Source organism: Meles meles, chromosome 8 (assembly GCF_922984935.1).
Source record: "Meles meles chromosome 8, mMelMel3.1 paternal haplotype, whole genome shotgun sequence".
NCBI classification, from domain to species: Eukaryota; Metazoa; Chordata; class Mammalia; order Carnivora; family Mustelidae; genus Meles; species Meles meles.
The window spans coordinates 90291793-90311515 of NC_060073.1; the positions used below are offsets into that span (position 1 = coordinate 90291793).

General features: G+C 39.1%; 1 protein-coding gene across 1 annotated transcript in view; it reads right to left on the reverse strand.

The window, feature by feature from the left end:
• JAM3 (junctional adhesion molecule 3) overlaps positions 1-19723 on the reverse strand; it is an 85766-nt gene that overhangs the window by 9030 nt on the left and 57013 nt on the right. The window contains exons 2-3 of the mRNA XM_046017425.1: positions 5770-5835; positions 5140-5253 (exon numbers count right to left, since the gene is read on the reverse strand). Coding sequence (XP_045873381.1) covers positions 5140-5253; positions 5770-5835 — 180 coding nt within the window. The remainder of the gene's footprint in view (positions 1-5139; positions 5254-5769; positions 5836-19723) is intronic.

A 19723-nucleotide genomic window follows, 5' to 3' on the forward strand; every position in this document is an offset into this window, starting at 1 on the left:
ATTAGAGGGGCACCTGGGTGGCTTAGTTGGTTAAGCGTCTACCTTCAGCTTAGGTTATGATCCTGAGTCCCAAGTCAGGCTTCCTGCTCAGCAGTGAATCTGCTTTTCCCTCTGACCCTCCCCACTCATGCTCTCTCTCTCCCTCTCTCATTCTCTCTCTCAAATAAATAAATAAAATCTTAAAAAAAAAAAAGATGGACAATTACAAATGTTAGTGAGGATATAGGGAAAAACACTGCTGAAAGAATGTAAAATGGTGCAGCCACTTGGGAATACAGTTTGACAGGTTCTTATATAGTTTATATATAACTACCATATTACCTAGCAATTGTACTTTTGGTCATTTATCCATCCCCAAATGAAAAGTTATATTTACACAAAAACCATTATGCTTACATGAATATCCATAGCTTACATTATTGATAACAGCCAAAAACTGGAAAAAAACCCAAGTGTACATCAACTGATAAATGGATTTAAAAAAAAGTGGCCTGCATACAATGAAATATTATGCACCCATACAAAACGGAATGAAGTACTGATACATGCTACACCGTGGATGAACCTTGAAAATAATATGCTGAGTGGAAGAGGTCAGTCACCAAGTACCACATATTGTATGATTCTATTTATATGAAGCGTCCAGAAAAGGCAAATACATAGAGACAAAGTAGATTAGTGGTTGCCTGGAGGTGGGGACATGGGAGAAGGGAAGTCACGCCAAAGGTACGCAGTTTCTTTTGGGGTTGATAAAAGTGTTCTGGAATTTGATAGCAGTGAGGGTTGCACATCTTTGTTGAATATACTAGCAACTACTGAAGTATACACTTCAAAAAAATGTGAGTTTTATGCTATATGAACTATATCTCAATATTTAAAACTTTCAAAGCATAAAAAGATGGTAACTCTTTCAAAGAAGCATGAAGAACCTAAAGAATGTCAAATAAAGGAGTGCCTGGATGACTTTGTCGGTTGAGCTTCTGCCTTCAGCTCAGGTTGTGATCCCAGGGGCCTGGGATTGAGTCCCGCATTGGGCTCCCTGATTAGTGGGGAGCCTGCTTCTCCCTCTGACTCTGCCTGCTGTTCCCCCTGCTTGTGCTCTCTCTGTCAAATGAATAAATAAAATCTTAAAAAAAAAAAAAAAGAATGACAAATAAGGGAAGGAATTAGGGGGTAAAAAAGGACACAAAAATAGAAAAAAATTATTACTAAAATCTGATGACTGGTGGTAAGAACAGGAAGGATTTACCATAATATAATAAAAATAGAAAAATGCTTATGACAAAAGATAAATATTTGCAAAGGCATTTTTGTATATATATATATTTTTTTAATTTTTTCAGCATAACAGTATTCATTGTTTTTGCACAACACCCAGTGCTCCATGCAAAACGTACCCTCCCTATTACCCACCACCTGTTCCCCCAACCTCCCACCCCTGACCCTTCAAAACCCTCAGGATGTTTTTCAGAGTCCATAGTCTCTTATGGTTCGCCTCCCCTTCCAATTTTTTTTTTTTTTTATAAACATATAATGTATTTTTATCCCCAGGGGTACAGGTCTGTGAATCGCCAGGTTTACACACTTCACAGCACTCACGATAGCACAGACCCTCCCCAATGTCCATAACCCCCTCCCCCTCTCCCAACCCCACCTCCCCCCCGCAACCCCCAGTTTGTTTTGTGAGATTAAGAGTCATTTATGGTTTGTCTCCCTCCCAATCCCATCTTGTTTCATTTATTCTTCTCCTATCGCACTAACCCCCCATGTTGCTTCTTCATGTCCTCATATCAAGGAGATCATATGATAGTTGTCTTTCTCCGACTGACTTATTTCACTAAGCATGATGCCCTCTAGCTCCATCCACGTCGTCGCAAATGGCAAGATTTCATTTCTTTTGATGGCTGCATAGTATTCCATTGTGTATATATACCACTTCTTCTTTATCCATTCATCTGTTGATGGACATCTAGGTTCTTTCCATAGTTTGGCTATTGTAGACATTGCTGCTATAAACATTCGGGTACACGTGCCCCTTCGGATCACTATGTTTGTATCTTTAGGGTAAATACCCAGTAGTGCAATTGCTGGGTCATAGGGTAGTTCTATTTTCAACATTTTGAGGAACCTCCATGCCGTTTTCCAGAGTGGTTGCACCAGCTTGCATTCCCACCAACAGTGGAGGAGGGTTCCCCTTTCTCCGCATCCTCGCCAGCATCTGTCATTTCCTGACTTGTTAATTTTAGCCATTCTGACTGGTGTGAGGTGGTATCTCATTGTGGTTTTGATTTGTATTTCCCTGATGCCAAGTGACGTGGAGCACTTTTTCATGTGTCTGTTGGCCATCTGGATGTCTTCTTTGCAGAAATGTCTGTTCATGTCCTCTGTGCAAAGGCATTTTCTAATAAGAAGGTTGTTATCCAGTGTAGCCATTAGTGGAAGATTAGACTTTTACCATGTAAGCAAATCTATCAAAGATATGGTGTGTGTGTATGTGTGTGTATAATTGAGAATATTACTCAACTATAAAAAAGAATAAGATCTATTCATCTGTGACAACATCAGCAGGCCTAGAGAATATACGCTAAGTGAAGAGAGACAAGTACCATATGATTTCACTTATATGTGTGATCTAAAACACAAACCAAACAACAAAGAAAGCCAGAGACAGATTTCTAAATATAGAGAACAAACTGGTGGTTGCCAAAGGGGAGGGGGTGAGTGGCAGGGCAAAACAGGTGAAGAGGGAACTAAGAGAAACAAACTTCCAGTTATAAAATAAGTAAGTCATGGAGATAAAAAGTATGACAGAGGAGAGATAGTCAATAATACTGTAATAATGTTGTATGGTGACTACACTTCTTTCAGTGAGCATTGAGTACGATTTGTCTAATCACTATGTTATATACTTGAGCCTAATATAACAGTGTGTATCACCCATACTTCAACAATAAAGTTTTAAAAAATCTATCAGGATTGGGGTGCCTGGATGGCTCTGCCCGTTAAAGTCTGCCTTCAGTTTAGGGCATGATCCCAGGGTGCCAGGATCCTGGGATCCAGCCCCACATCAGGCTCCCTGCTCAGTGGGGACTTTTCCCTCTCCCTCTGCAGCTCCCTCTGCTGGTCCCTGTTTGTGCTCTCTCTGTGTCAAATAAATAAAATCTTTTAAAAAAAGAAAAAAAGGCATAAAAAATATATATCAGTATGTTTTTGGCACAGTCCTGAATTGAGGCAAGAGAAGAGGCCAAGCAAGATGCAAATTTTCCTGCAGCCTTCATATTTCATGTATAAATATCCTCCTCATCCCTCTGGCTAAGAGTAAGGTGTTTAATTCCCAGAAAGAGAATCTTTTTTAAGATTCTATTTATTTGAGAGAGAAAGAGAATGAGAGAGAGAGAGAGAGAGAGAGAGAGCATGAGAGGGGGAAGGGCAGAGAGAAGGAGACTCTCCACTAAACAGGGAGCCCAATGTGGGACTCGATTCTGGGACTCCCAGATCATGACCTGAGCCAAAGGCAGTCATTTAACCAACCAAGCTACCCAGGTGCCTACAAACAGGAAGTTCTTTAAGAAAATTCTCACCTAAAAAAAAAAAAATTCCCACCTAGTTTCTCTGATGATCATAAGTGCACGTACAGGCTTTATCAGTAGCAGCCTAAACTGCCAGAGAAACCAGACTTGTTTTCTAGAAAAAACATTTCCATCTCTTCAAAATTAAAAGGTGGGGGATATACTGGTGAAGGGAAAAAAACAACAAAATTTTTAAAAGGGTTTGTGTGTGTATGTGAAAGAGAGAGCACAAGCAGGGGGAGGGCGGAGGGAGAGGGAAAAGCAGACACCTGCTGAGCAGCAGAATTCAATCCCAGGACCCTGGGATCAGACCTGAGTTGAAGGCAGATGCTTAACTGACTGAGCCACCCAGGTATCCCCAAAAGATTTTTAAGAGCCTGATGATATTAGGGACCCAAAGCAGGAAGACTGAGATTTAGCTGTTTCCACATCTCTCCTCTTCTCTGAAGCCTCAACTATCAATTTCTCTGAGAACTCCAAAGCCAGCCCTTAGAAGCTATTGCATTTGTCCCTCATGTTTACCCCATCCCTCTGTCAGAGTGAAGGTAAGGTCCCACTGCATGTCATCTATAATTTCTCTCCCTCCCTCCCTTGCCACAGCCAGCTCCTAGCAATCCGTCCCCATCGCTCTCTACAATGCCTCAATCTTAGCTCAGGCCATCAGCAGCTCCCTTCTGGCATCTGCAAAACAATCTAAATTAGCACCCCTGCTCTGAGTTTTCCCCATTCCCAATCTCCTCTACAAAGCAAGTCTTTCTAAAGTGAAAATGAAGTCATCTCCCTTCCCTCTAAAAAAATCTTTACGGAACTCAAGATGCTATCCATTCTTGCATGGTGTTCAGTGCTTCCTGCCTGGCCCTGGCAGCCTCACCAGCCGTGTGGACGTACTCCTCTCTCCCTTCCTTAAATCCCACCTGTGATAGAGAACTTGCAGTTTCCTTAGGCCAACCTGCCTTTTGCTTCCACATCTATATGCAGAGCATCCTTTCTTGCCCAACACCTTCCTCCACCCCACCCATCACCATCTGGCCTGGATAACCGGCTTCACAGCTCAGCCTAGATGCCACTTCTGGGAAGCTTCCCCCACCAGCTGCCCTGCTCCTACTTCATGTGATCAGAGATACCTTATGCTGACTTTTGTTCTAGCAAATGCTTTCTTAATGTAGGAAGCCTGGGACATAGTAGGTGCTCAGTGAATACCTGTCTTATCTCCTTGCTGTTCCCTGTGATCCTTCTGATTAACTCAAGCAGCTGGTATCATGAATGGGACCATGATAAGAGGATGGCCTAGGACAGCGTTCACTCCCATTGCTCAACAGGATGGGCTACAGATAGATTTAAATCATAACTAATGAGGTGATACTTGTTGAAGCCGAGTAACAGGGACAGGGAGGTTCAATATACTATTCTCATTACTTTTCCATGTTTGAGTTTTTCATAAGTGAAACAAACAAAACAAACAAACAAAAAACAATCCTGGATACAGATGCAGGACCAGTCAGAGGAAAGTCTCTGGGCACAAGTATATGTCTAGGCCCTGTGGACAAAGGAGGGGATTAGAGGATCATACCCTGAATTCTGTTGTCAAAAAACACATATGTGGTTTGGTCATCTTGAATTTTCTTCCACTCAATCCTGGGATCACTTGTCTGTGAATCCGTAATGATACAAGATAATTCCACACCTAGTGAGCCAAAAAAAAAAAAAAAAAAAGAAGAAGAAGAAGAAGAAGAACTCTTACAGACTTACAGAATGGGAAACAATTTTATGATCACTTGTATATCTGGACCCTGCAAGCTATCTCTAATTTGAAAGAAGTCTTGAATGCACATTTAAAAAATCTATCTTCAAGTTCCAAATGACTCCAAGAAAAGATGAATTTTAGGAGAAAAACTTTTAAAGGTGATTTAAAGGTGACTTAATACTCTGCTTGTATATAAGGAAGTTCTTTGTTATATATGTACAAAACCAGGGCAGGAATCTGATTCTAGCCAATATAAAACCTGCAGAGTGCCCTGTCGGCCTGCTGAAAAGGGCTTCATTGACACATGTGCACATCAAAGGCACTGCCACAGAGCCACCCACCCAAACACCTCTTGGGCACTGTACGGATATGTTGTGTTTGTCCTGAGTAGGCTGCAAGACTACCAAATGTCCATTAGATGGTGCCCATTCTCTTAATAGTCTCCCTTGTACTTACTTTCAAATTCCTGTACCACTGGGGTTCGGTTGCTGGATTTGAGATTCACGGCTCCAATCAAGCAACCTGAAGGGAAAAAAAAAAAATAAATAAAGTAAAATCAGAGATGATGCAACTCTAAAATAGCAGAGAACCCTCCAATCAAGTTCAGATTTTCCCCTTCTAGGTAGGCTACAATCACTAACCACAGAGTATAGAAAATTACTATATTCCAAAACAAAGTCTCTTAGATAGAGCAAGTTGACAACTTTCTTTCTTAGTCTAACCTCACTGGAAAGAACTGAGTGGAAGAGTTCTGAGAACTTAGTTCTAGAGCATAACCACCCTGGAGCTAAAGCTCTAAGAATTTCCTTCTTGCTCAAAGCCATTCTTAATCCTGTCAACGTCTTTCATCCAGACCACCTGGGCCTTATCTTTCCTGCATCCTGCAGATTCTCTCCTCTCCTCCAAGCTTCCAACCCAGCAAAGGCACCCTTGGTGGATTTGATATGGTCCAGACTCATGGCCTGGTACCCTCCCCTTCAGGATGGCACAATATTCTCTAGTATAGATATCAACCAGCAAAGAGAGCACCTCGCTCTATTAACCATATAACCCAGTGATTCCCATCCATTACAAAGTTTTCACTAGGGGCACCTGGGTGGCTCAGTCAGTTATATGTCTGACTCTTAATTTCAGCTCAGGTCATGATCTCAGGGTCCTGGGATCGAGCCCCATGTAGGGCTACCCGCTCAACGGGAGTCTGCTTGTCTCCCTCCCTCGGCACCTCCCTGCACTGGCTCACATGCACTGTCTCTCTAAAATAAATAAATAAATAAAATCTTAAAAAATTTTTTTCACTAGTTTTTGGTAAAATGAGAAAAATAATAACAATTTTCATTAAGCTAAATTGAATGAAGCTACTGATGAAATCAAGACATGCCAACAGCACAGTAATCCCTTTCAAAACTAGCATCTGACTCTCCATATGTTTCAACAAACATTAAAACCAGTTTATCGTGGTCTCTAATGTCTCACCTATTTTCTTGGAGAAGATCTAGAAGGTACAATGACCACCCACAAAATCTCATTCTTCAGCCACCTGGCCTTTAGGAAAATATGCATTCCCCAAAGAGGGTCTTCATACAAAACCCTCATTAAGGTCTCTGGATCTTAGCTTACTATCCCAGCTAAAGACAACGTGCAGAAAAACATGTACTCTTGAGTAGCTAACTCCTTGTATATTAGGTGGGATGCATGTCACAACAATCCAGTCTTTCCCTTTTTTAAGTCTTATTTAATGGTTCAGTGACATGTGTACAATCCCAGGATACATCTTGATCCTTTGTTTCTTATTTAGTAAGACTTCATTAATTACAGCAAAAGCCATAACAATTTACTAACAGGGATGAAAATCGGAAGTATAATACATATACCTGAGTTGCTATTAATTTCTAGAACACTGACTTCTACAAAAGGTTAGTGAACCAGGACAAGTAAAGATAATTTTATTTTGTATTGATTAACCTGGGCTACTCCTTTTGGGAACCAGAAACACATCCCATGTATGTGCAGCACTTTCTACTTCTTTTTTTTTTTTTAATATTTTATTTATTTGACAGAGAGAAATCACAACTAGGCAGAGAGGCAGGCAGAGAGAGAGGAGGAAGCAGGCTCCCCGCGGAGCAGAGAGCGGGGCCCGATCCCAGAACCCTGGGATCATGACCTGAGCCGAAGGCAGAGGCTTTAACCCACTGAGCCACCCAGGCGCCCCTCTACTTCTCCTTCAATCCGAAAGCTCCCAATGACCACTGAGAAAGAGTAATAAATGATGCTTCAAGTATCTACGAAGGCCCCACAGGTTCCTTCTAAGTAAATGATCACAAACAGTTCTTCCAGTGAGATCACTATAATTTAGATGATGAGACACTGAAACTCTAGTTACAAATGACTATGACCAGGAATCACCTTCCAACCCAGAGGCCATCTAAGGGGCCTTTGAGGTAACTCATGAGAGCTTCACACAACTGGTTAATAAACAACTAAACAACCCTTTCTGCCACTTTCCTTTAAGAAGTATGATGCTAAGAGAAATTAAGAATGCATTAGAGAGTTCATAGTCACCAGAGAAACAGAGTGGAAGAAGAGTAGAGGGAAGGATTAGCTGACTTATCAAAATGGTGAAAACACCATAGTTGGTAACAACTGAACTGGAGGACAAAGAGGATATAACAGGGAAGCTACTCTCGTGACTGCAACAATGTCAAATTTTCATGAAGGCCAACTGAGACACATTTTTTATAATACACCCCTACAGTGAATTAAACCAACGTGCTTCTTACAATCTAAAAGAAGCTAAGGTAACACAGCCTCAGATAATGGAAACGATCACCTCTTTTAATCTCTCTACTCTGCAGCAAAGAGGTGAAGGCCTGTACTCCTTAATGAAGGCTCTGCCAGACCCTCTCCTGCACAATTACCCTGCATAAGTTTTATAGGCAATCCTGGAATTCTGTGCCAATCCTGAAAGACAGTTTGTCCCAAGAAGATTAAACAACAGAGGACTACTACAAACAAATGAAGCTCTAGCCCAGATGAGGATTCACCAAAGCCAGGCCTGAGCTGAGGAGGCCCATGCTGAGAGTTCTACACTTCAGAGTTCTCCTTCTATTCTTAAATAAGTCTTTATTATTATTATTATTATTAAACAAGTCTTAAACTTACAAACATTCTACAATGCCTCATTTAACCCTCCCCAATAGCCTAGATCCCACTTTAAAATACAGATGACCCTGAACAACACGGGTTTGAGCTGCACAGGTCCACTTACAGGTGGGTTTTTAAGGGTTGACAGCAAAAACCACACAATATTTATTTACAACTGCCCACCCCAGTCTCCACAGGAGAATCAAAGGTGACTAGTACAGAAGTCACACTTGCCACCCTCTGAGAACAGAGGGAGGGGAGGCCCGCAAGGAGCTGTCAGCAGCCCCAGGGAAGCCTCAGTACCAGACAGAGCTACTGGTGGCCCATATGCCAACAGGGTGGTGGGTTTGAGCGCCCACAGCTGGCAGACAGGAGCCTGGGCTGAAGAGGAAGAACATGCCCAGAGGGTCCTCTGTGTGCCGGGCTCTGGGCTGTTCAGTGCTGCCCTGAGTCCCTCTAGCGCTGACCTCTCTCCGAAGCTGCTGATGGTTATAGCCGGTGGTATACATCCAGGCAGGTGGGTCAGCTGTACTGAACCTCCAGGCCACCCAGCTGCTACCACTGCTGAGCAGAGACCACCAGCTATAGAATATCATCCCCCTGGGGCCAGGCCTGCTGCCACCACCCCCTGTCCCAGGCCCTCCTGAAGGATTTTTAAAAAAATAAATAGCCATACAATACTGTAAATGTATTTTCTCTTATGATTTTAAATTTTTCTTTCCCCCAGGCTACTTTACTATAAGAATGCAGGATATAATACATATAAGATATGAGTTATTGACTGTTTATATTATAGGTAAGGGTTCTGGTCAACAGTAGGCTATTATTAATAATTAAGTTTCAGGGGAGTCAAAAGTTACAGGATTTTCAACTGTGTGGGGAGGGGGGAAGCAGGCACCTATTAGCCCCATGTTGTCCAAGGGTCAACTGAATAGCAATAACTTATGTAAAAGAACGGTGCTATGAGGACTGGAACAAATCTAACTCTTAAAGGCATCGCAAGTAACTCACTGGAATACTACCCCTGCTTGAAGGTAAGATTCTGACAGAACCAGATGGGAAATGGGGTCCAGAAGCCAGCCCTGAAGTGTTGACTGCTAAAGTTTAACTGTGCACACACTGAACCCAGTACTATCAGAATACTCACGGAGATACCACTTAAGACTGAAAAGGAAAGAGGAAAAGGCAGCAAATCTATGATAGCATCTATCACATGCTCTCGTCCGTATTTCCAATCTTGGCTTATCAGACTCAAGGATTTTTAGGAGAATCCATTCATTCAGCAATTTTTATTTAGCACCTATTATATGCCAGATACTGACCTAAACATTACAGACATGAATAAAACAGATAAAAACCTATGTTCTCATGGAGCTTACATTCTAGTATAAAAGAACACGTATTATTAGCTTTACTCATCTTTCTATCTTCAATTCTAACACTGAATGATATTTAGTAGGTACTTGGAAAATGGTTACTGAATAAATCAAGGTGCATTTTTTTGTATTCTGTATTGGATTTCCTTGACTTGAGCTTTCCAAAAAATCATTTGGTTGAATTCAGTTTTCTCACAGGGCTATAATGTGGTCACTCTCTTCTTCATCCTGCCTAGGAATATATTATTGAATCCACGATCTAAGATACGTGTAGTTGTCTCTTTGTATTCAAAACATCTTAACCAAATTTAAGACTCCCCTCTAGAGGCAGGTGTGGTTAAGTCTTACGCATGTTATGGTTTCAGTATGTGATTATTAAAATTCAGTAAATCTGGGGCACCTGGGTCGCTCAGTTGGTTAAACATCCAGCTCTTGTTTAGGCTTAGGTCACGATCTCAGGGTTGTGGGATCGAGCCAAATGTGCTCAGCGTAGAGTCTTCTCATCCCTCTCCCTCTGCTCTGCTCTTTCTCCTGCTCGTGCGCTCTCTCTAAAATAAAATCTTTTTTCTGGGGGCACCTGGGTGGCTCAGTCAAGAGTCTCCCTCCGGCTCAGGTTGTGATCTTGGGGTCCTGGGATTGAGCCCCGCATCGGGGAGCCTGCTTCTCCCTTTCCTCCCCATCTGTGCTCTCTGTCACTCTCTATCGCTTTCAAGTAAATAATTAAAAAATAATAACCGAGAAAGAGAGCACAAGCAGGAGATGAAGAAGCAGGCTCCCCACTGACTCCAGGGCTCCAACCCAGAACCCTGGGATCATGACCTAAGCCGAAGGCAGGCACTTAATGGACTGAGTCACCTAGGTGCCCCTAAAATAAAATCTTTTTTAAAAAATTCAGTAAATCTTTCATCCAGTTTCCCTCATTGGTCACATCTTACATAATTATAGACAATATCAGCACTGGAACGCTGACATGTATGTCTCCACTTTTGTAAAAAAAAATGTATATGGTTCTATGTCACTTTATCACATGTAAAGATTCCTGTAATCACCACTACAATTAATATAAAGAACTATTTAAAAAAAAAAAGATACAGAACTATTCCACAACACAAAGATCGCCCTCATGCTACCCCTTATAGTCACACCTACCCCCTCACCATCGATTACTCCTAGCAACCACTAATCTGCTCTCCATCTCCACAATTTTGTCACTTACAGACATATAAATAATACATATATAAATGGAAATACACTGTAGGTGACTTTCAGAGAGTGACTTTTTTCATTCAGCATAATGCCCTTTAGATCCATCCAACTTGGGTTTAACTATACAGTTCATTTCTTTCCATTGCTGAGTAGTATTCCATGGTATGGATGTACCACAGTTTAACTACTAACTCATTAAAAGATAGCTATTAAAAGATAGCTGGGTTGTTTTCAGTTTGCGGCTATTCTGAATAAAGCTACTGTGAACATGTGTTACAGGTTGTTATATGAACATGTTTCCTTTCCTCTGGAATAAAGGCCCAAAAGTACATGTGCCCCACTGTATGTTGCTGCATGGTCAGTTTTTTGGTGTTTTTTGTTTGTTTGTTTTTTGTTTTTAAGAAACGCATAAACTGTTTTCCAGAATTGGGCTGTACCAAAAATTCATTGCTTTCAAAATTCCAATCTGAATTTCAAAACTTCCATGATCAAAGTTTGTTTTGTTTTACTAACAAGGTACTGGACCACTCTGTACTATCTTTGCAACTTCCTGTGAATCTATAATTATTTCAAAATTAAAATGTAGAACATTTGTTATTCTTAAAATGATGATGGTGAATATCAAATCACTATCACATTTGGGATCCACTGGATACAGTAAAAAAAAGTGAAGGAACAGTTTTAAGATATTAATATTTATGATATTTCAGAAAATATATACTTAAGAACTATTTAAACTTAATAAAAAATGTTATATAAGTTTTCCTGAATTCTTTCAGTGAATATATAAGTTAAAAAATCAACTGGCCTAACTGCATTCATGATCAAAGTATGCAGTGAAAACACTTACGTGATCATGAATAATTTGGCAGTGGTCTACATGTTTCTGACATTTCATTGAACATGAATGGTTTGAGGTTTTTGCTTTTGGGCTCTCTAAAAAACCATAGCAGCAGGCAGAGTATCTTCTTTTCCTACCCAACTGATGGTTAGTGAATAGAGAAAATCAGTCAGGGTGACAAAGATTTTCTCTTTACTGACTGTGGTATTTTTGTATCATTAAGACATCTGAATTGAATGTGAGAAATGGTGTTCCACCCCTTATGGCCTTACTGTGTTTTCTACGTGCAATCTATGACTGATACAGTTTTCTCACATTCTCACCATTACTATTTTTAAAATTTTTTTTATTCTGTCAAACATAACAGAAAATTCACCATTTTAACAACTTTTACATGTATAATTAATTCAGCGGCATTAAGGATATTCATGATGTTGTACAGCAATTGCCACTATCCACTTCCACAACTTGTTCATCATCCTAAACAGGATCTATACCAATTAAACAGTAACTTCCCATTTTCACCAAACTCCAGCCTCTAGGAACCTCCATTCTACCTTCTATGAATTTGCTTATTTTAAGTACCACATATAAGTGGAATCATACAATGTTTGTCTTTTTATGTCTGGCTTATTTCAAGGTACATCTGTGTAATATGTATTAGAATTTCACTCTTCTTTAAGGCTGAATAATATCCTACTGTATAAATTTACCACATCTTGTTACCCATGCATCATTCATCAACAGATGGGTTGTTTCTACCTTTTGGCTATTGTGAATAATGCTGAACTATGGTGTACAAGTATCTGTTTGAGTCCTGGCTTTTAATTATTTTGGGTACGAACCTAGAAGTTTAATTCTTGGATCATACGGTAATTCTACAACTTTTTGAGGAAATGCTAAATTTCACTGATGGGGCTACACCATTTTATGACCCCATCAGCAATGCCCATGAGGGTTCCAATTTCTCTATATCCTCACAAACATATGTAATTTTCTGAATTTTATTTTTTACTCATTGTATCTCATTGTGATTTTGATTTGCATTTACCTAAGCTAGAAGATGTTACACATCTTTTCATGTACTTATTGGTTATTTGTATATCTTCTTTGGAGACATGTTTATTCAAGTCCTTTACCTTTTTTTTTTTAAGTAAGTTTTTTTTGTTGTTGTTGTTGAGTTGTAGGGGTTCTTTATACATTCTGGATATCAATTCTTTATTATATATACATGTTTTACAAGTATTTCCTCCCATTCTGTTTTATTCTATTGATAGCGCCCTTTGATTTACAGAAGTTTTTAATTTTTTTTTTTTAAGATTTTACTTATTTATTTGACAGTGAGAGAGGGAACACAAGCAGGGAGAATGGGAGAGGGAGAAGCAGGCTCCCCGCCGTACTTACGTACTTTTCTCCCTTTCTTTCTCTCTTTCTCCCTCCCTCCCCCTTTCTCTCCCTTTCTTTCTTTTTCTTTCTTTCTTTCTTCTTTCAGTGTAACCTTTAGGGTTTTCTACACATAAAATCATATTATCTATGAATAGAGATAATTTTACTTCTTTCTTTCCAATATCATTTTACTCTTTCCTTTCCAATATGAATACTTTCTACTTTTTCCTCTGTTGCCTAACTGCTTTGGCTAGCAATTCCAAAAATATGTAGAACAGAAATGGTGAATGTAGGTATCCTTGTCTTGTTCCTGATCTTAGGTGGAAACCAGTCTTTCACCATTACTTATGACATTAGCTGTGAGTTTTTCATATATGGTTTTATTTTTATCATATTGAGTAAGTACCTTCTACTCCTAATTTATTGAGTCTTTTTATTATGAAAGGGAGTTTAATTTTGTCAAATGCTTTTACTGCATCAACTAAGATGATCATGTGGTTCTTTATTCTATTAATCTGGTTATTACCTTAACTGATTTTCATATGTTAAATAATTCTTGCATTCTGGAAACAAATCTCATTTGTTCAGGGTGTGTAGTTCAGTTTGCTTTTATTTTCTGTAACATTTTTTAATTAATATTAAGGAGTACTGATCTACAGCTTTCTTTTCTTGTACTGTCTTTTTCTATTGTTCATATCAGGGTAATGAGTTAGAAGGTATTCCCTCTTCAATTTTTCAGTTAAGTTTGACAAAATTGATGTTATTTTTTAAATGTTAGTTAGAATTTACTGTAAAGTCATCTGGTCAGAGATTTTCTTTGTTTTTGATTATGGATTCAGTCTCCTTACTGGTTGAAAATCTATTCAGATTTTCCAGTTTTTAATTTTTTTAAGATTATATTTATTTGACAGAAAGAGATAGCGAGAGAGAGCACAAATGGGGATGAGAGAGTGAAGCAGGCTACCAGCTGAGCAAGGAGCCCATGCGGGGCTCAATCCCAGGACCCTGGGATCGTGACCTGGGCTGAAGGCAGCAACTTCAACTGAGCCACCCAGGCACCTCCAGATTTTCTATTTCTTAACAATTAAGTTTTAGTATTGCTTGTTTCTAGCAATTTGTCAATTTGCTGATGTACACTTCTTCACAGTATTCTTTTTTTTTTTTAATTTTTAATTTTGTATTAACATATAATGTATTGTTAGCCCCAGGGGTACAGGTCTGTGAATTGCCAGGTTTACACACTTCACAGCACTCCCATAGCACATACCTTCCCCAATGTCCATAACGCTACCACCCTTCTCCCTAACCCCCCCCACCCCACAACCCTGTTTGTTTTGTGAGGTTAAGAGTATCTTATGGTTTGTCTCCCTCCCAATCAAATCTTGTTTCATTTTTCCTTCCCTCCCCCTCAAACCCCCCACTTTGCCTCTCAACTTCCTCATATCAGGGAGATCATATGATAATTGTCTTTCTCTGACTGACTTATCTCGCTCAGCATAATACCCTCCAGTTCCATCCACATCGTCACAAATGGCAAAATTTCATTTTTGATGGCTGCATAGTATTCCAGTGTGTGTGTGTGTGTGTGTGTGTGTGTGTGTGTGTGTGTGTATCACATCTTCTTTACCCATTCATCTGTTGATGGACATCTAGGTTCTTTCCATAGTTTGGCTATTTCTTCACAGTATTCCTTCATAATCCCATTTATTTCTATAAAATTAGTAGTTACACCTCCCCTTCTTTTTCTGATTTTAGTAATTCAACCCTTCTTTCTTCCTTAGTCAATCTAGTTAAACTCTGTCAATTTTTTTCTTTTTCCAAAGAAGATACTTTTATTTTCATTTTCATTGATTTTTCTCTATTGTTTTTCTATTCTCTCTCTCTCTCTTTTTCTTTCTTTCTTTCTTTTTTTGTTAATTTCTGCTCTAATCTTTTCCATTTCCTTCCTTTTGCTGGTTTAGGGGCTAGTTTATTTTTCTTTTTCCAGTTCCTTATGGTGTAACATTGCTGTTGATTTTAGATCTCTCTTTATTGAAATCTTAAGTGCTTTAGCTCTTAGCACTGCTTTCTCTGAATCCCAAAAATTTGGTATATTTTGTTTTCTTTTGTCTCAATGGATTTTCTAATTTCCTTTGTAACTTCTTTGACCCATTGGTTAAGAGTGTGTTGACTTCCACATCTGTGAATTTTCTAATTTCTTTCAGTTATTTTTAGTTTCATTCTACTGTGAGTAGAAAAGATACTTTATATGGTTTAATTTTTTAATTTGGCTTAAAATATGATCAATCCTAAAGAATGTTCCATGTGTACTTGTGAAAAATGTGTATTCTATGTTGCTGAGTGTAGTGCTTTATATTTGTCTTTTGGTCCAATTGGTTTATAATGTTATTCAAGTCCTGAATAACATTATAAACCAATTGGATGAATGGGTAAAGAAGATGTGATACACACACACACACACACACACACACACACACACACACACACAGGAATACTATGCAGCCATCAAAAGAAATGAAATTTTGCCATTTGTGACGATGTGGATGGAACTGGAGGGTATTATGCTGAGCAAAATAAGAATATCTTTCTGATTCCTTTTTACAACTTCGTTCTCTTTGTTGATACTCTGATGCTCAAAAATGTTTCCCTGATTTCCTTTTTCCTTTGCTCTCTAAGCATATTTGAGATAAATTATTTAATACCTTTTTCTACTAAATCCAATGTCTGGTCTTCTGGGACAGTTCCTTTTCATTCACTTTGTTTCTTTGAATAAGCTACATTTTCCTGCTCATTTGTATGTATTCCAAGTTTTGTTGAAAATTGGGCATTTCACTATTACAAAATTATTACTCAGGAAATCAGATTCTCCTTCCCCAGGGTTTGCTCTGTGTGTGTGTGTATGTGTGTGTGTGTGTGTGTGTGTTTAATTATTGTTGAAAACTGTTGTTCTCTGTTTTGAGAGTTCCAAATTTTTTTCTTCCCTCAAACACTATGCTTTTTTGAACATGGTCACTGAGATTCCTTTAGCTTCTTTTCAGCTAGTGTTCTGACAGACATTTCCTGTTCTGATAAAGACTTCCTTGAATGCCAAGAACTGAAACACACATACGCACACATACACACACACAAGAGAACAGCTACCTCTCCCAAATCTTTGCAGACTAGCTCCGTACAGCGGCACTCCTTCTCCCCTTTCTTATTTAGGCTTGTTCTGAGTCTAGGGATCACCTGAGATGTTATGCTATTGCTCCAAATGTCCTAATTTCCTAGTCTTGTCACAGCTTCTCTTCTGAGCCTAAGATGGCCTGTTGTTTATCTCTACCCAGAATCTCTTAGAGCAGTTGTGGGTTTGTAGTCCCCTTGTAGCTTTTACAAGCAGTACCTACTACTTCTCCCACCTGCGTTCCAACTTATGTGAGATAAAGGTAAACACCTGATGTCTGTCCTTCAGTTATGCCCAGAGAAGTTAGAATAAATGTATCAAACAATCTGAAAATAAGGTTTGTTCTGCTCCCTCTAATTTAGGGGGTGGAGGAGGGGGACAGAGATAGGGAGAGACTGTGGTAGGGAAAGAGTGAGTAAAAATGTCATAAAACTTCCCTACTATTTTGAAGATTATTTTTTTCTCTACTGGGCATTTATTTGGTTCCTATAAAATTTTAACTGGTTTCCAAAGCTCCTACAAAGTTGGTTCAACTTCTGTTTGTTTGTTTGTTTGTTTTTTCAATGTTTCTATGGGAGAACAAGAGCTCTTGGTGATGTCACTCCAAACTAGCATTATTGCTCTTTTTATTTTTTATTTGTTATCTCAGCCATTCTTATTCATCCTTGTACCTCCAGTTCCCAACAATCATACCTGAGATGCAAGAAGTTTTTGGAAATGTTATTGACTACAAAGTGGAGGAGACACACAATTCCAATACAATATGATGATCTACATGTCAGTAACCCACGGAGTGTATGACCAAAGAGCCAGGACTCAAACCCAGGACTGTCTTTGCTCTTTCAGTGTTTCTTCTGACAATGTAGATCTCAGTATAAATTAGGAAATTTATAGCATTTGGATTCCATGATTTCCTAGGACTTAACTGCTTCAAATAGAACTGACAAATGTTTTTTCAACCAGATGAACTAGGTGACACATGCCAGTATAGAGGTAAACACTCAGTCTTGTGCTTAAAATTCCATTTTCAAAGCTCTTCGATAAGCCAAAGCTACAAATTACTATCAAGAAATCTGACCCTATTTTAATACTCCTATTGTCTTTCAGTGTGATTGTGTATCTTACATTTTTCCCAACTATAAAATATTATTAGAAACTTTATCCTTCTTTCACCAATAAATAAAACTAAATAAAAATAGGGAAAGAGAAACAATTATTATCTTATTGTCATTATTATATTTGTTATATAGGGATCAATGCCTTTCTAGTGGCCCAAGAACATTAAGTTTTAAATTGAATGGCTTTAGACTTGAAGCCAGAAATATATTAATCCTAAATACCATGAGTAGAATAATAAAAATGAGAATCCCAAGAAAATTCAAGATGAGGTCCAAGGCCGGTGAAGGAGAGGTAGGATAAGGGAGGGTGAGAAAAACTGAAAGGTGGCAGAAGAACTAAATGGTGGCAAGAAGAAGTAGTAAAATAAATGAAAATATAAAAATGATAATTCCTTTTACACCAAATCCAGAAAATGTAAACTCCTAAGCATCAAAATATGCTTGAATTCATAGCTGGCAAAGGCTCTTAGTCTTTTAGTCCAAAGGTATTTAATCCCAGCATTGTAATGGAGGATTTCTGAGAATGTAGGCACGGGGGTTCAGTCCTGGAGGGCTGCTTTGCAGATGAGCAAAGATGACAAAGGAATTACAAAGCCACACAACTGACATTTCCAACTGTATTAAGAAAAAGACTTGACTTCAGGCTGCTCTCAAGCTGATAATAATTATGAAAATACACCAGCTCAGTGTCAAGCCAAAGCTAAAATCCAAGAAGGAAACCACTTTTTTTCCTTTCTTTCTTTTTTTCTGTAAACAACACCCATAGGCTCTGATTTTATGTTAATAAGCAAAAGGTACCACTGCCTGGTTCACTATGAGAGTCAATATATGCTTTCTACCTGGAGGTGCCTCATACACAGCATAACGTCCATGTCAGCCTGGACATAAGGGCAGAGAGGAGCATAAGGAGCTCTGAAAGGACAGATGTGATGATGGGAAGGCCAGCTGAATATGGCCTAACCTTACATTGTCTCTTGCTTTTTATCTCCTCTATGCTTTTCATGTTATTCTAGGAGCAGCAGTTGTCACACCATTCTCTACTGGACTTACTTTTTTTTTGAAAAATATGAAACTAATTCTGTGTTTCCAGAGGGATCAAGCTTTGAAGTGGCTTAGGAAAATGGCTTAATTTCTTATTCTTTTTTTTTTTTTTTAAAGATTTTTATTTTTTTGACAGACAGAAATCACAAGTAGGCAGAGAGGCAGGCAGAGAGAGAGAGAGAGGAGGAAACAGGCTCCCAGCCAAGCAGAGAGCCCAATGCGGGGCTCGATCCCAGGACCCTGGGATCATGACCTGAGCCGAAGGCAGAGGCTTTAACCCGCTGAGCCACCCAGGCGCCCCTTAATTTCTTATTCTTGAAACCAAGGTCATCAGAGATGTCATAGTTCCAGAGGTGAGGAGGAAAGTGAAAAATTAAGATTCCAATTTATTCCTTAGATCACTCTCTAAAATACTGATGTAAGTGGTATTATTTCCAACGTATGAAAGAAGTGGCTAACTGACTTACCTCTAGTCTACAGCTAACTCAATTTGTGTCCTCAGACTCCAAGTTGAACACTCCTTCCATTACACTGTATTGTCTATAGCCCTTCCTTTCCCCAGGGAACCCATGAAAGAAATTAACATTTGGTTGGTTTCATCTGTGTGTGTACTTGACAAGAAATGTGGCAAGAGATTAAAAAAAAAAAAAAAAAAAAAAAGCTGGAGAATTCTTCTAACCAGTTATTTCCCAAACGCTAAATGGCTTTAAGATGGTCCAAAGGCAACACTATTCTACAATGCATGAAGACCAGGTTATCACCAATATATTGATACTAACCATACATTATTAGAGGCATGGTGATATCCTTAAGGTCTAACAGGTATGTAGAATCAGTAAGACTTGAGGAGGAAGAGACAAAACCAAGATTAAGAAAGGTTACAAATGGGACAGATCTACTTCCAAACATATGCAACATGTCATAAATAGTGGTGTATGGCAATAGTTTTCTAGAAACTGTGACTGCTGTCCTAGCTCTATCACAAATTTTCTGACCCATCTCCATCTACACAGTTCCCAGATTAAGTGTCCCTGCCTAAACTACATGAAGAAAAAGCCAGAAGAACGAGGCACTACATGGAGAGAAGTAAATGAGCTAGGAATCCTGCCTTGAGAAGGGAGAAACATGGGACTGCCCT